General features: G+C 53.0%; 1 protein-coding gene across 12 annotated transcripts in view; it reads right to left on the bottom strand.

The window, feature by feature from the left end:
• The window catches only part of PRR5L (proline rich 5 like), a 145016-nt gene that overhangs the window by 9702 nt on the left and 119364 nt on the right, over window positions 1-15950 (bottom strand). For 11 of the 12 annotated variants that reach the window (XM_082748970.1, XM_082748962.1, XM_082748968.1 and 8 more), the window contains 4 exons: window positions 13746-13803; window positions 9064-9155; window positions 5928-6068; window positions 1044-1170 (listed from right to left, as the gene is read on the bottom strand). In XM_082748970.1, coding sequence (XP_082605096.1) covers window positions 1044-1170; window positions 5928-6068; window positions 9064-9155; window positions 13746-13803 — 418 coding nt within the window. The remainder of the gene's footprint in view (window positions 1-1043; window positions 1171-5927; window positions 6069-9063; window positions 9156-13745; window positions 13804-15950) is intronic. The other variant, XM_082748965.1, reaches the window with a different exon arrangement.

The following is a 15950-nucleotide window of genomic DNA, read 5'->3' as shown; positions in this document are numbered from 1 at the left end:
CTGGGGCCAGCACCCAGATGTGTGGTGTCTCCAGAGACACATGAAGGGGACAGGAAACCGGACAGCCAGCCCCGCTTTTCCTGCAGTAGTGAGGCCCAGGGAGGGGCAGAACCTCGCTGGACACAGTTCCTCTGCCCTTTCCTTCGAAGCTCAGCCACAGTTCCACAGAATCCAGGAGAGCGGGGCCAAAGATTCCAATTTCAGGGAATCCCTTGGCGCCTCTGCACCTCTGTGTAGGTGCTGGTCTCCCCTGCCTGGGGTACAACTGCCTGTCACCCACCTAAATAGATAAGTTTTTGAGGGTTGCCTACTATATGCGAACCAGCATTAAAGTTGCTGCAGATAGGAAAATTCCTGCGTTTGGGGGGGCTCTTGTTTCAAAAGGTAACTGAAGAATGTGTCTTGTGATAAGGCTAGTATAGGGCTATTTCTGCATCTGGACTGCAGTTTCACAGAAAGAAGGAGCAGATGCCATCCACCTCTAGATTCTCCAGGGTGTTGAGTGCAGAGGCTGACACGAATGCTGGCTTTAGAGCCACCAACAGGACTTGCCCCCCACATCGAGGAGCGCCTTTCCTTGGCAGTACCTACAGACAAGGAGCGAGGAACAGCAGTTCCATTTCATCAGGCCGAACACAAAACGAGCTGTTTTCCCATCTCAAGCTGCTTTCAAGGGAAAATCCACTACCGGTGGTTTTTCCACTCCAGTGTGTGGGGGGATGCACGCAACCAGGCAGTTTCTGGTTATCACGTACGGGAAAATGAACACCGCAGGCACACAAAAAAGATTGAAGCCACCGATCAAAGATGCAGATCAGACAAGCAAGACCACAGAGGCACAGCATCCGTCCCCCGGGAGGGATCGTGAGGCGGGGAGGTTACCGCGACACAGGCCAGTGGGAAACACAAGTGATTATTAACACGCGCAGATCGGCCTGGACCCACAGCAGCAGCAAAGAGCTTGCAACACCGTCCAGGCTCAGGAAGACATCGCTGGCAGCTCTCAATGGGGATCCCCACAACCCAAGAGCCTCGCCCCTTACCCGCCATGTACGTGGGACCCGAGACGCCGCGGTCCTCACTGATGCCCAGGAAGGGAGACACCACTTGCTTCACCAGCTCCTCCAGCTGCAAATAACCCTCACTGGGGCCCGTGGGCTCGTGAACACTCTGGAAATAAACAGCCGAGAGAGACAAAGGTCAGTCAAAAGCGGCCAGGGCCAGCGGGCACCCAGCCAGCAAATCCTGATTGCCCTCAGGCTACACTGGAAGCGGGGACACCAGCAGGCAGCATCCTCGTGGCTGGAATGAAGGAATCCGAGGCCCGAAGCCTGAGTCACGTGCCACAGGTCACAGTGATGAGAACTGTGCCCCCACGGCATCTCCTCCCACCGGGCCCCAGCCACGCAGGGCAGACGGGACACGCCAGCTCAGGGCTGAGGTCTGACGGGTCCCGACCACAGGACCCCACCCCACTCTCAACAGCAGCTGCTTCGCACTCGGCAGGCACTTTGCACATGCACTTTACACGGACCAAAGCACAGAGGTCTCTCAACAATGCAAGAAGCCAGATGCCCCCATCATCCCCCTTCTGCAGACAAGAAAGTGAAGACCCAGAAGGCTCGTGTAACCGAGGACTGGAATGCAGGCGGCTTTGGCTCTGAGACCCTCTTACCGCTACTTGTTAAAGAGGCTAGAAAAGAACGGGGAATAGAATCCAGCATCAAGATGAAGAGTCGGTTCAAAAGCCCAACAGGACAGGCGTCCTCAGGGCTAAGCCTCGGCAAACGCCAACTAACACCAATGACCATGGTCAAAAACAAAAAAAGGAGACCAAAAGTGACCCAGGTTCTCCAGAAGACCCGCACACTCTTAGGGAATCCAGTTTCTCTCTGGAAAGGACTCTAGAAGCCTTGCTGGGTATCGAGGAGTTGGAGGGGAGCAGAGCTGTGCTCAGCCCAACCGGATGTCCCACCGAAGTCTCACATCGGAAGGGAGGGTACATGACCTTCACTTAAAGAGTAAGAACCCCCCCCACCGTGCTGGAGTTTGGGGGGATGGGAGGAAAAGATGGTGGTGGGAGGCTGAAGCCAGAAGAGCCCGTCCCACAGGCTGGGGATGGCTGCGGGAGGCGGAGGCTCCCTTGGATGCCAGCTGACTTGACCCCCAGGGACAGGGAGGGCTGGGGGCGGTGGAAGGGAGGGGGGTTGGCTTCAGGAAACACAAACAGGCTAAGGAAGGGGGTTACAGGGCAGAAGACTCAGGGACAGGAGGGGGGTCAGAAGGGAGGACATGCAGAACAAACAGGCCGCAGTGAAGGCTGCCCAGCGCTGCACGGGCGTGGGGGGGGGGCAGGCAGGAGGGTTTTCATGGCCCCTGGGCTCTGACATCTGGCCCTCGGCCTGGGCTGATGCCCTGGAAAATCCAGCAGTGGAAATGAAGGGGGAAAGCACCTCAGCCAGGAAGGGACTCCTCCAGGCCGCAGAAGGGAGAAGGGAACCTCCCTTGGGCTCCCTGGAAACCACTCAGGACTCAAACCGGGGCAGTTTCAGCCCCAAAACCACCTGGACTGGTGTTCAGAGCTGAGGAGACTTTTCTTTTTCCTTCAATTTTTTTTCCTCCTTGATATTTCTCCTCTGCCTTATCGCCCCAAGCCTTCTCTCGACTCAACAAGAGAGGGACAGTGGAGAAAGGGGAAGAGACAAGAGGTGGGGAGAAAATGGGTAACCCGTGCATGGTTTGGAGCCGGACAGTTATCTCCCAGGGCAGCCGCGGACAACCCGACTTGCACACAGCCCTCAGCCCGGCCGCCAGGCTGGCCCAGCGCAAAATGAAAACGTGGGTGGGGTTCCTTGTGCAAAAATTACTAGGCATTTCAAGACGGCGATGGGAGAGAGTAAACCCAGCATGGGGCCCTGCTTGGCAGGGGACCCCGGGTGACTGCACGGGTGCCCCTCAGGAGGCACTGTCCCAGGATGATCTCAGGACCTGGCGGCACCTGCCCGGAGGAACCAGAGCCCAGGCTCAGCCTCTCCCTGGGGGGCAGCCCCTGGGGACAGAAGCGTGCCACCCAGAGAGCAGGGGACTTGGCAGCCCCTTGCATGTGTTGGGGAGGGAGGGGCTTGTTCCGGGACATCTGGAAGAGCAGTGGAAAAGGGACACTTGAAGGCTTGGGGAATGGCTCTTTTCACTGTATGAGGGTCAGGCGAGGAGAAATCAGCTCCAGATCTCGTGGCACTGGGGCAAGCAGGGGCCTGGGGAGAGAAGGGAGCAATTCTAACGACTGGGGCCCCAATTTCCTGCAGTGGGCATGGTTCCAGGGCATTCAGACCCAGCACTTGCCGTCCTGCTGCTCAGGAAGATAGACCTGGACGGGGCAAGGATCCCTATTCGTCCCTGTCACATTCCCAGCTCTGGGCTTTACAGTTTCCAGAGTGAGGAAGAACAAGAGCCAGGACTCGTCCCACGAGACCCTCCGGGAAACAGCGCCAAATGACCAGAACAGCGGACCATCTTAGAAGCTTCTGCGGTCTCTCCCAGGGCTCTTGGGCACTGTAGGAGGGAGGCCGTGGTACCTAAACAAGGCCGGATGGGTCGATAGAAAGACCAAGGGCTGAGGGAAGGGTGACAGATTCACTCTTATAAATTACTATGTGACCTTACGATGCTCGACCAACTCTGAACCTTCACCTCATCTGCGAAACTAGGAAAACAAGGACGCTCCCCTTGCTCAACGTCCCAGACACCTGTCCCAACCACAGAGCTTCTCTGTACTTCCTTCCCTCGGCCAGGAGAGAAATCCCTGCAGATGGTCACCATCAGGGGACTGGAGGGAGGCCAGAGGCCTGGGGTCAGTCCCGCTCAGGCTTTCGCTAGCTGTGCCATCCCTCGCCGGACATGTTTCATTAACACCTACCACGTGCCAACCACGTGCCTACCACATGCTTACCACGTGCCTACCATGTGCTGCGTGCTGAAAGCATAAGAGGGAACACGGACGGACCTGCCTTGCCTGGAAGATGGCTGTGGGCCCCGGGAGACAGTGTTCTCAGCAGAGGGAACCCAAGTGCGAAGACTCTCCTGCCGCAGGGGGAGGCAAAGGGACCAGTATGACCAGAGGCTCCAGGTGAGGCCGGGGAGGTGGGAGGACCAGAGGCCGGGACACAGATCAGGCCATTTTCCTCAGATCACTGGGAACCCCATAAACAGCAGTGCAGGCTAGAGGTGAGGGTGGGTGATGGAAGCGTCTCCTAGGCAAGCAGGCCCACCCCTGCGGGGCTGCAAGGGGATGATGGCTGCCTTCCCATACGGCTGTTGGGTTGTCCCATGTGGGAACGTGGTGGATGTTTTCCATGAGCACAGACAGAGGCCTTCCTCGGCTGCTATCGGCAGGTGGGGGCCCTCACCCCTAGTCTCCCACCAAGAACAAAAACAGCACCCACAACAAAAAATCACCTCTCGTCCTTAAAACAGCATAAACGGAAATAAGAAGGGGAAAGCTTAACTTCTCTTTCCCAATCTTCCCAATCTGAACCCCAAAGGGGTCATTGTCTAGACTCCTCACTCGGGATGCAAGCTCCACTTTACACTTCTCAGACATGAATCCTCCGCATATTTTCCAGACCCTCTTCCTTCTCCTTCCTGCCCGGAAAACACCCGACCTGGCTCTCCAGCCAATGACAAGTATCCTCATGGTATTAGGTAACTCGTGCTCCTCTGGGACTTCAGGAAAGGAGAAGGCCCAGAAGGTCGGCCCAGCTCAGGGACCCAGAAAACAGCAGCTGGAGGAGAGGGAGACCTGACCTCATGCCTGCTATAGGGCAGTGGGGTCACCGCCAGCCTGAGAAAGGGTGACACCAGCTGTCCCAGGGAGCAGCTCAGACCCAATGTTGTGATGTTTGAACTTGTTACAGAGATGGAGGCACCGGAGCCATCTTTTGCAGGAGGTGGGAGTCCCTGACCACATCTCTGTTTTGTGGGAATTATGCACCCCCATCCATAGGATTGGGCTCCCTGAGGCCATATTTATATACTTGACTGAAGGTCACAGCTGACTGGCAAAGGAGAGTTGGGTAGCTGGGGCTAGACCAATCCAGTGCCTTCCCCTGAGTGCACACAGCTCTGAATCCTACGACTTCTGGCTGAGGACCCTTGGACCAGCACATATGACCTGGGTTCCTGTTTCTTCACCTGGGAAATGGAAATAGCAACACCAACTACCTACAGGGTAATCCTCTGGATGATCTGATTCAGAACACACCACACAAAGTCCCGGGCCTGCACCCGGTATGTAGCTCATCTTCCTACAGTTGATATAGAATGGGGAGGAAGAGGCAACCATGTGGGTCATTTCTCAGTGGAAACACGTGAGCTGCGTGTGTGATGCCACATTTGGCCACGTGCAAACCGAGGAAGTGCACACAAGTCTGCAGAGGGAGGGGGAGAGACAGACACTCGGTCCAAGAGACACGGGGCAGGGTCTTCCCGGCATCGGAGAGACCGGGAAAGACCAGCAGGTGGCGACAGGCTGGAAGCTTTGGGGTCTGCCGTGGTCCAGCTTCCGCCTGTAGACTTGGGACGCCCACCTGCCCCTAGAGAACCTTCCAGTGACTATAGTCTGGCTCCACTCACCTGCAGGGGGCGCTTGCTGTCACGTGCTCCTTGTGGCTCACGGGTGAGGAGGGAGCCATGTCAGCTCCCTGAATGACAGGACCCTGGTTCTCTGGCGCCTCCCCCGCCCCACCCCCCACCGCCAAGCCATGTCCCCCCACAGCTGGGATCCCAGCACGGAGCACAGCCTTACAGGTGCAGCAAATGAACACACGCACTAAGGAACAGGAATAATGACACTCTAGCTTAAGAGCTGAGCTAAGGTGCCCAGGTCACCCAGTCCCATCCCCGTGCCATAGGGTCTCTTCCTAACCCACCTGCAGGATGAGCAGCATCTGGACGATGGACGGGGGTGGCGGGGACCGGGCCAGCAGCAGCACATCCCCAAGCTTCACCTTCAGCAGCACCAGGTCACGGAAGCCCAGCAGGGAGATCTGACGGATGGTCAGCTCCTGGCCCTGGAGAGGAGAGAGGGGGCAGCACTGGGAGGTGAGAGCCAGGTGGACAGGCCACCAACACAGGGTCCAGGACGCCCAGTATGAACAGAACACCAGGATGGGACAAGACAAGGTATGCGCAGAACTTGGGGAGCGGGGGCGATGGGTGCGCGGGGGTGGATGCTGCCAAAGAGTCAAAGACTTGGCCCTGGTCCTCCCCAAGGAAAGCTTCATGTACAGTAAGGCGTGACTCGACCTGCCTGCGTGACCCAAGATGATACAAGACACATAAATGGGGACCATGTTGTCATGAGTTTGGTGGGGGGAGGGGCGGTCAGGGAGGAGGAAGAGAGAGAAAGATGGGGGGAAACGAGAGAAAAGATCCACACCCCACCCCACCCCCTTCCAGGCTGCTTCCTCAACTCTGTTCAGTACGTGAGCACTTAGCCTGCACCAGGCCAAGAAGGAAAACACACAGACGAGTCTGACCACGCAGGGTGTGGGTGGGGGCTGGAAATAACTAATTATCCTAAGAGCTGACAATTTACTAAGCTCCAGGGGCTAGGCAGGACTTTCAATATTTTAGATGGAACTAACACGATTAATCCCCACCCTTCACGATAGGTACTGGTATAAAACCTACTTCACACACGAAACCTCTTGAGCCCAGAGTTATGGTTCTAGCCCCAGGGTAGAGCCGGATCTCAAAACTTAACTCTTTGATTTTAGGGCTCCCGAAGTTTCTCAAAGCAGAAAGAGAAAAGAGGGTCTCTCTCCTAGACTCCCCTCTGCGCGTATACACACCGCACACACCAAAAAATGGGGGCTGTTCTTGGCAGAGCCGAGGAGATCGGAAGGGACCTGTGAAACAGGATGTCACTTTTCATCCCTTTTCTAGCATCTACATTTCTAGAACTCCTCAGGGCTTCCCAGAAACACACAGAGTGCTTTTGTCTTCCCTGCATCCCTTCCTCTTTGCCCGCTTCTGTCCCCAGAGATACACACAAGCGCCCCTGGCACTTTCCAGGCTTGGGTCAAACACCCCTTCTTTGACTGCCTTCCCCACATGTCTCCAATGGCAGCGGTGCTTCCCCCAACTTTGCCTTTTCCAAGGCAATGCAGTCCACACTGACCTCTGACCTCATAACTATCTGTACCCTCGCTTCCTCTCCCAAATTCCTTTCACTTTCTAAGGTAGGAAAATGAAGGCAAGCTTCCACATCCTTGAACACAGTAGGTCTTCAAAACCCCGTCTGTCCACAGAGGAACTAGGTCTGACACAGACACCTACCCAGACAGGGGCTCTAAGGAGGATCGAGCTGACCTGACAGACATCTGGGTGTGTTACTAGCAGCAATGAGGACCCCTAACTCCAGGCCTCTCAAGGTGGGGGCGTCTGGGTCAGCAGCAGCACTTGGGAAACTGTGTGGGGGACAGGGAGTGGACAGGGGCAAGTCAACTATCACTGGAGCTTGTAATTTTCCAAGAGAAGCAGCTGGTAACATCCCAGACCCACACAACCGGGATCCTGCCTGGATATATGTCAGTGAGGGCCCTTCTTGGCCATCCGGTGACCCCACCAAGGCCACGCCCACTCAGATGCCACACTCCCATTCTAACCACATCCAGATACTCACACCCTGGAATTCCGTGCTCCTGGGGTCCTAAGACAGACACTCAGATGTACACACCCCCTCCAGTAGAGTTGCCAAATAAAATGGAGAATGTCCAGTTGAATGTGAATAATTTTATAGTAGAAGTATGTGCTAGATTTTGCATTATTCATTGTTTATCTGAAATTCAAATTTAACTCAGCATCCTATAATATTATTTGCTAACTCTGGACACACTATCTCCCAGGTTGGTCTTCTTAGGACCCAATGCGGGCCTAGGAGTGACCACTACCAGGAGGGGAGACGTCTGTGGGGATCGGAGCTTAAATGACCCCATACACGCTCCAAACCCTCTCAGAGGGGCATAGGACGGAGCTGAGGAGGGGGTGAAGAGACCATTGAGCTAACGGTCAGAGCTCTTCTGGAACTACTCGGGCAGGCCAGAAATGGGATACAGACTCTGTAGGCATAACCTCCCAATTTTTAGATATTGATATATATTTAACAGAATTCCAAGTTCCCATACAACACCATCCAGAGCAAGAAAAGCCTGTGGGACCTTATGTCCAGCACACATCACTGCCAAGGGCTGTGCTGTTGTGGGGCCCCACACCTGCCCTTCAACAAAGCCCCCATGAGATCTGCACCTTCACCCCAGCGGGCAGACCGGGGGCAGGATAAATGGAGGATGGAGATGTGAATCTTGGGGAGAACAATCTATCAGTCAACCCGACCGCAGGGGTGTCCACTCTGACTGGGCAGTGACCATTCCTGTTAACAGCCTCTGCAAGAAGGTGGAGGAAGTCAACTCAAGTGTTAGAATAAGCTCCGGTCACAGAGTAAGAATACCAAGGAGATGCTGCTCATTTTTCGCTGGAAGTCCCATATTTTGCAGATGCAACAGAGCTCTGCACAGAGAAATGAAATGAGTTTGCCCAAGCCCAGCTACCAGTGTCCTTTCTGCTCCCTCCTGTGGCTACTCGTCTTCAGGCATCCATCCTTTATGGAAAGCAAGCAACATGATTCCCTTCCTACAATCTGGGACAACAGCATCCGTGGGCTTCAAAGAAAGGGAGGGGGGAAGAAAAGAGAAAAGAGAAAAGTCTCTCTGCCCCATCTTTACTTCTGAAACAAACCGCTCCAAGAATATACAGGCAGACTCAAAACCAAGAGCATGACGAGGGCCTACAAATTGCTGGTTAAGCGGGCACTCTCCCTTTGCTTGAGGTTAGATGCTAAACATAGACCAGAGAGCCCTCCAGAGAGCACCGAGGTCCTTAGCCAACTCAGGCGCCCAACGTCCTGCCTCTGCCGCGTTCACCAGGAGGCCCCAGCTGGCCAAAGGCCAAGGAAGGAGACAGAGTGCCAAGGCCGGCAGGAGGTCGTTCCTCAGTGAGACTGACCTGAACTGGATAAAATATTGCCTGCAGGGTGGGGAGAGTCTCAGTGAAGAAGTGGTCCCACACTTCAGCCAGAGCCTCAATGCGATTTTCACCTACACGAGGGCGAGAAGATGGGAGGGGAGAAAGAAAGAAAAGAATTTATCATTACTTGCAGGACAGGCAGAGACAGTCCCGTGTCAAACGCAGCTTGGGGACAGGGCAGCTTGGGGACAGAGCTACAGAAGAAGCTCCTTATCTACATTTGCCCTGGGAGGCATTAGTACAAGTAAATGTAGGATTAGATGGGAAGACTTCACGGAAAAAAAGACAAATAAGTCTTCTATCCCCCGTGCCAGAAAAGGAAGCTGAAGTTTGGAAATCACAGGACCATTGTGCCATCATGGGAATGGTTACAACATTCGCAGGCACTGCGCTAAACAACTTATCTCTAGGTCATTTCATGAGTAAACTCATGACTTCATTTTATAGGCTCAGAGAGGCCAAGGGTCTAGCTCAACATCACACAGCGAGAAGGCAGAGCGGGGATGCCAGAACCCATGCTCTCGACAGAGTTAATCGGGGAGGATCATGGGCACAGTTATTTATTGTTTTCATTTTCTAATCATGACAACACTGTTTTTTTGTTTTGTTTTGTTTTGTTTTTTATATTCTGGATTGGAGCTGTCAGTACAGGGAGAAGAAAGAAGGGCCTAGAAAGTACCACTCCCACCCACTGGTTTGCAATAACCAGAGGCCAGGTAGAGGGTGGGACATAGCACATTCTGCAGTGGTCACCTGCAAGACACAGGACCCACCGGATGCTGCGCCTACTCTCGCCCCTGGGACCCAGACCACGGTCAGGCACCAGTCCCAGGCTGCCTATACACGGGTCACCCCAATGCCACCGAAAGGCGGTGCCAGAAACTTTGCAACTGCAGGAAGGCGGGCACGGGCAGAGAGAGGGGCCCGCACAGTGGTTGCTTTTTAATGACCTAGATGACAGAGCTGATTGAGCACTGTCTTTGCTCATCTGAAGCAGAGAAACTGGGTCGGCCAAGATTAGACACCGAGAGATGCACTTGGCAAAACCCTGCCAGTTCCACTGAGCAGATCTTGAAAGATTCATTTAGCATCTTCCGCCTATTAATTTAATGGACAATAAAAGCAGTGGCTGAGAGAGAGCAGAGCAAGGGCATAACTAGCAGTGAGCAGGGCCGAAGATGTGCCGAGTTTGAAAGGTCAGAGAGAAACACACTAGGGGGGAAATGCAAATCCATAGCACCCTTTAATTTCCCTCCTGGACTGCTAATTACAGTCAGTTGGAATTGCTTATTGACTTCTCCGCCCCCTCCACTAGAACGGGAATAAGCGCGTGAGCCCTGTCCGTCCTGCTCACCATTATTATTTCTAGTGCTTAGCACGATGCCAGACGGATCAATAAATCCATTTTTAGGAATCTTTCAGTAAATGAATGGCAAGGATCAAGTGTATAGGTTTTCCCAGATGCTAAGGCCGGTGTGTGAAAGGAGGTTACCATCTAATCTAAATATGGGACAGGGCAGAACAGGACTAAATAATTCGCTCCGACATTTTCCTTTGCTCTCAGATCAAGAAAACCTCTAAAAAGTGGGCATTCTGGTGGGCAGGGGCAGGAGTCTGTTTCCTTCTTCTGCAACCTTACCCGTGACCTTTCCCTTTGACCTTTGGGCCCTACTATGTGGATTTTACCTCAGCCCTTAATGCTCACCATGATCCTTCACACCACAGGGCTTTTGCATGTGCTAGTCCCTTTGCCTAGACTGTTCTCCAGCCCCCACCCCACTCTTTGCCTGACTTACATTTGTCTGTCCCTCTAGTTTTAGCTCCAATACTGCCTCTATACCAAAGTCCAGCCCACTGGTCAAACCAGTGGAAAACCTATGGACTATAGTCTTGGTACCTGTTGCAATTACAGTTTTATAGTTGATGATGATTTGACAAGTACCTCCCTCCACCACTGGTTGTGAGCTCCACGAGGGCCTGGAATCCTACGATGGTTTTGTTCAGCACAGTGTCCCCAGCACCTAGCAAAGTGCCTGGTACGTAGTGGACTAAAAATCAACGTCTGAATGCACAAATCTTTCCAAACGCAGGCTATGCTAGTTCACAGCAGAGAGGAGTTGAGGAGGTCAAAAGGAACATCTGAGATGTACTCATCCTGGTACCCAAGAACAAGGTGAACCCAACACCTGGATAATGTCCTTCCCAGGAGAAAGGGCTCCTCCAGCTCCTTTACATGATGGCCTGTATCCCAAGCCTTCTACGAGACAGACAAGCAGAGACCTTCTGGAAATGGAGGAAGGGAAGGGGACCCCTGCAGGTCAGTGCTGGTGCCTACGGACTCTCCTCCACCACCAAGACAGAACACTCATCGACACACAAGGCAATCCTCCTACTCAGCAGCAGGAAGGCACCTCTCCTGGGAACCTGGGTCTAATTGCTGCCTTCAAACTTCACAGAGTAATGGACGTTTTGGAAAGCATTCAGAGGAGAACATCAGACAGACACAGGCTAGCAAAACAGGGTAGCCCCGGGGAAGAGAGTTACGAGGAAGTGACTTCACCTTCAGAAAACAGCCCAGAGGACTCAGCTTCCTGCAAAGATGAAGGGCGACTGGATGGAAGGTTCTAGATAGACACCCTACAAACACTTAATGGGCCACGGGAGTTTTGACCACCGCATGACTACAGAAGGGGAATGAGAAACTCCTCACGGTCAAGGTTGCTAAAGCTTGGGGAAATGTCACTGGAATTATCGTGACAGAGCCTATCCGGAGAGGAGCTGTGTGTGTTGGTTCTGCGGCCTTTATGCTGCAGGTGCATAAACAGGGAGGTCTGTTCCATGAAAGGATGGGTACTAACTGTGGTTTCTGAGCCAGTGGATCCAGGGCACCTGGGTGGCTCAGTGGGTTAAGCCTCTGCCTTCAGCTCAGGTCATGATCTCAGGATCCTGGGATCGAATCCTGCATCAGACTCTCTGCTCGGCAGGGAGCCTGCTTTCTCCTCTCTCTCTCTCTGCCTGCCTCTCTGCCTACTTGTGATCTCTGTCAAATAAACAAATAAAATCTTAAAAAATATAGCCAGAGGATCCTTTTAGCTGAATAAAATATTTCTTGGAGGTGTAGTACATAACATAAAAAGTGGGGATGTTCGGAAGACAGGCAAGGCCCTTACAGGTTTTCCACAGGCCCCTTGGCTGTGCGGTAGAGCTGCTCAGACGCCTGGACGAGAGCAGACCCAGGCAGAACACCCGGTCCAGTGCCCCGTAGGGTGCTTGGGGGGCAGAGGCACAGAACCTCAGATGACCGGCATTCCTGAGCTTTCACTCCAAATGTATTTACAGTGAGCATCACTCAAATGAGAGGCCCTGAACTTCCCTTTAAAAGCACCATACAGCTCCGATTTTGCTCAATATCCTTTTCATGAAGCTGGTTTTCCACGTTTCCAGGAGCTTGTGATAACTCCCCACATGACCTCCAAGCAAATATCATGGCCAGAGACCATGTGCTTCTCTTCCCTCCCTTTCTGAGGCAGCCACCTCCCACGCTGGTGTACCAGCCTGACCCCAACATGCAAAAGGGGCACAGACTTCTTCTCATCAAGGCCAGTCACTTAAAAATAAGGCCTTGGCCAGGGGGGCGCGGGGCACCTACGTGGGTTGAACACCTGACTCTGGAATTCAACTCAGGTCATGATCTCGGGTTGTGACATCGAGCCCCGAATCAGGCTCAGCACCGGGTGTGGAGCCGCTTCGGATTCCTTCTCTCCCTCTTCCTCTGCCCCTCCTCCCTGCTTGCATGAGGGGGCAAAAAAGAGCACACCCTCCTGCCCGCTATGTCTGTGTCCAGTAGTAAATCTATAGTAGTAGATTGACCTCCAGGTAGAAGTTTCTAGGCTAGAGTAGGGGAAAAAAAAAACAAACCATCTGTAGACCTACTACATGCCAGATAATGGGGTTACACCTATTATATTCCCTACACTCCCTTTCAAAATCGTATCATTTTAAAAATGATTAAAAAAAAAAATCCAAAGAAACTAGAAACTTGCCAAAAGTCCCCCAAGCAACAGGTGGTGATCTAAGATCAGGATCCAGCTTCTCAGGATCCAGAGTCATGGGGTTGGCCAATTCTTGCCTTGGTCCCACCTCTCACCTCTATTTGGTGCCTCTCCATCCTGTCCCATGGGCTCTAAAACGTTTTAAGTCCAGGAACCTTCCTTTGCCCATCTTATCAGACCTCATGCAGCAGGGACCTGCCTGGTATACAGTCCCCCAAATGGGTAGGGGCCTCGTGAAATAGAAGACCTCAAGAAACATGAAAAAGGCCAATTGAGAATAGCCTGGATCAGACCAGAAGGAGCGGCGTGGCAGGATCTGGAGTGTAATCAATCCCTGCCCAGGAGACCGCCAGCACGTCCCCGGGGAGAACCCTCAGCAGGGTCTCTGAGAAGACCACCCCGATTCCACAGGACTTCTCAAAATACGATCGGACTCGCACTGCCACGAGCAGCCGACTGCAGGCGAGTGCGGCCGCCTGGCTGGAGGAGACACGGTCGGCGTGAATCACTCCCTTGGAGCCCGCCACTTTTGGACAGAAGCATTTCAGCTGTCCAAACACCAGAGGCTGAGTCACAGAGCCCGCTGTACGAGGGCTGCCTTGTACTTGCCTTCGCACAGCTTAATCTTCTCCTCCACGAACAACAGGCCTTTTGCAAGAAGCTGGTTCTGTCAAGAGAGAACAAAGAACACAAGGGTTGGGCTACTGCACAGAGTGATAAAACCTTCTTCCACTTCCAGTGGCTAAGGGCGCCGGGTTCTAGGCACTGGCAGGCTCTGAAGCCTCCAAGTCTGAGGAGACTTTTGTCCTCTTGGAGGATCAAGCTTCGGGAGAAGTCAGCGAGACATCCCGCAGCAAAAGAGGGAGACAGGGGCGAAACCCAACCGCCATCCCGTCCCTCCAAGCAGGAAGGAGGTAGGCCTCGCGCTTGGCTGGCCCTGTGGCACCCAATATCCTTTGAGCCCTTAATCTAAACTCAGAAGAGGGAGCGCTGAGGTAATGGGAAATTAGGCAGAAATAATGTTTTTTAAAAAAGATAAATTGAGGGTTTCTCACGCTAGCATGAAAGAGACTGTGTGTAAAACTTCAACCAGCTGTGGGTATGTGTCCGTCAGTGAGCGTGTGTGTGTTAAGCTGTGGAAAGGGAGAATAAGGTTAAGTCTTTTTTCTTTTACTTTTTTTTTTTTTTAAAGATTTTATTTATTTGACAGAGAGAGACACACAGTGAGAGAGGGAACACAAGCAGGGGGAGTGGGAGAGGGAGAAGCAGGCTTCCTCCTGAGCAGAGAGCCCGACGTGAGGCTCGATCCCAGGACCCTGGGACCATGACCTGAGCCACGGGCAGACGCCCACCGACTGAGCCACCCAGGTGCCCAGGTTAAGTCCTTTTTCAATCGCACCTAACAACTGTTGAGTGTTCTGTGTATGTCAAAGGGTTTACAGCCTTCATTTCACCTAATTCCAACCATCTCGAAAGTCTCTTCTGGTTGGTGCCATCACCCTTACTTGGCTGATGTCAGGAAAGACACTGCCTACAGGCGACAGAGCAGAGCTTCCTGGAGCCAGAAGCCATGTTCTCTCCACTCTGCTTTGCTGCCTTCCGGCAAGTCTTCCCACCCAGACCCCTTCCTTCCCTTGAAGGGCTACAGCGGGTCCCACAAGAAGTAGAACAGCCTCTCCACATGTCACAGAAGCTCCGAGAACAAGGACGTGCTGGTGCCTCTCCACCTCACCCCATATTATCAGATTCTCAAAGGCCTATGTTTATGGCATAGGGGGCCTGTGGGGATAGGACTCCTACACAAAAAAACCAATGCATTTCTTAGTATGCTCCTTTATAAAACCCTACACGGCCATGATGACAAGAGCATGCATAGCAGAGGGGAAAAAACTTAGATGTCAGATGGGTTCAAGTTCCAGCTTGGCCACATTCTAGCTGTGTAATCTCAGCCTTACTTTCCCTGATTCTTGAGTTCCTTATCTGTAAAATGGTACCCAACCAGCAATATCATAGAGTTCATGTAAGAATTAGTCACTGTAGGGCGCCTGGGTGGCTCAGTGGGTTAAGCCTCTGCCTTCGGCTCAGGTCATGATCCCAGGGTCCTGGGATCGAGTCCCGCATCGGACTCTCTGCTTAGCTCCCTCTAATCTTTTCTCCTGCTCATGCTCTCTCTCAAACAAATAAAGTCTTTAAAAAAAAAAAACAAAAAAAAAACAAAAAAGATAGGATCTAACTTCAAAAAGTAGCCGGGCACTGTTTGGTTTCAAGATGGAACCCCAAATTCAAGTTAGAGTGACATCTTATGGGAGAGCACCAACTCTGTTGAAGGATGAAAATAGCAATTCCTTTACAAAGAACGGCAACAAACAGGTAATTAAGGGGAAACCCCAACTGCGTCTTCTCCTTCCAGCCCAGCAAACATTTCCCAGCAGCTCCTGGGTCAGAAAGCAAGAAACCACCACGGCACCCAACTTCAGCTCTCAGAAGCAAGGCTCTGTGACAGATGAGCTGGACAGGAAAGGGTTCCAGAGGAGCTTCCTGGTGGCAATCGCTCCATCGGCATGTTTCTGGGCAACTGGGGCCTCAAGCCTCTGCGTGGGTCCCTTTCCCCCATCCGGATGAGTTCTCAGAACAACTCTGGGAGCTCTGTGCAAAGGCTCCTGATGCCATGACTCCCTGTCACCACCTCTAATACAGCACGGACGTCCCAGGCTTTTTCCAAAACAGCCCTACAAGCCTCAGAAAGCTCACGTCTCTGCGATACACCCACAGATGAGATCCAGCGCCCCTCTGAAGGCAGCTTTCGTGAGTGTG

This window comes from Mustela nivalis, assembly GCF_964662115.1.
Source record: "Mustela nivalis genome assembly, chromosome: 9".
NCBI lineage: Eukaryota > Metazoa > Chordata > Mammalia > Carnivora > Mustelidae > Mustela > Mustela nivalis.
This window is presented reverse-complemented; position numbering and strand designations above follow the sequence as displayed.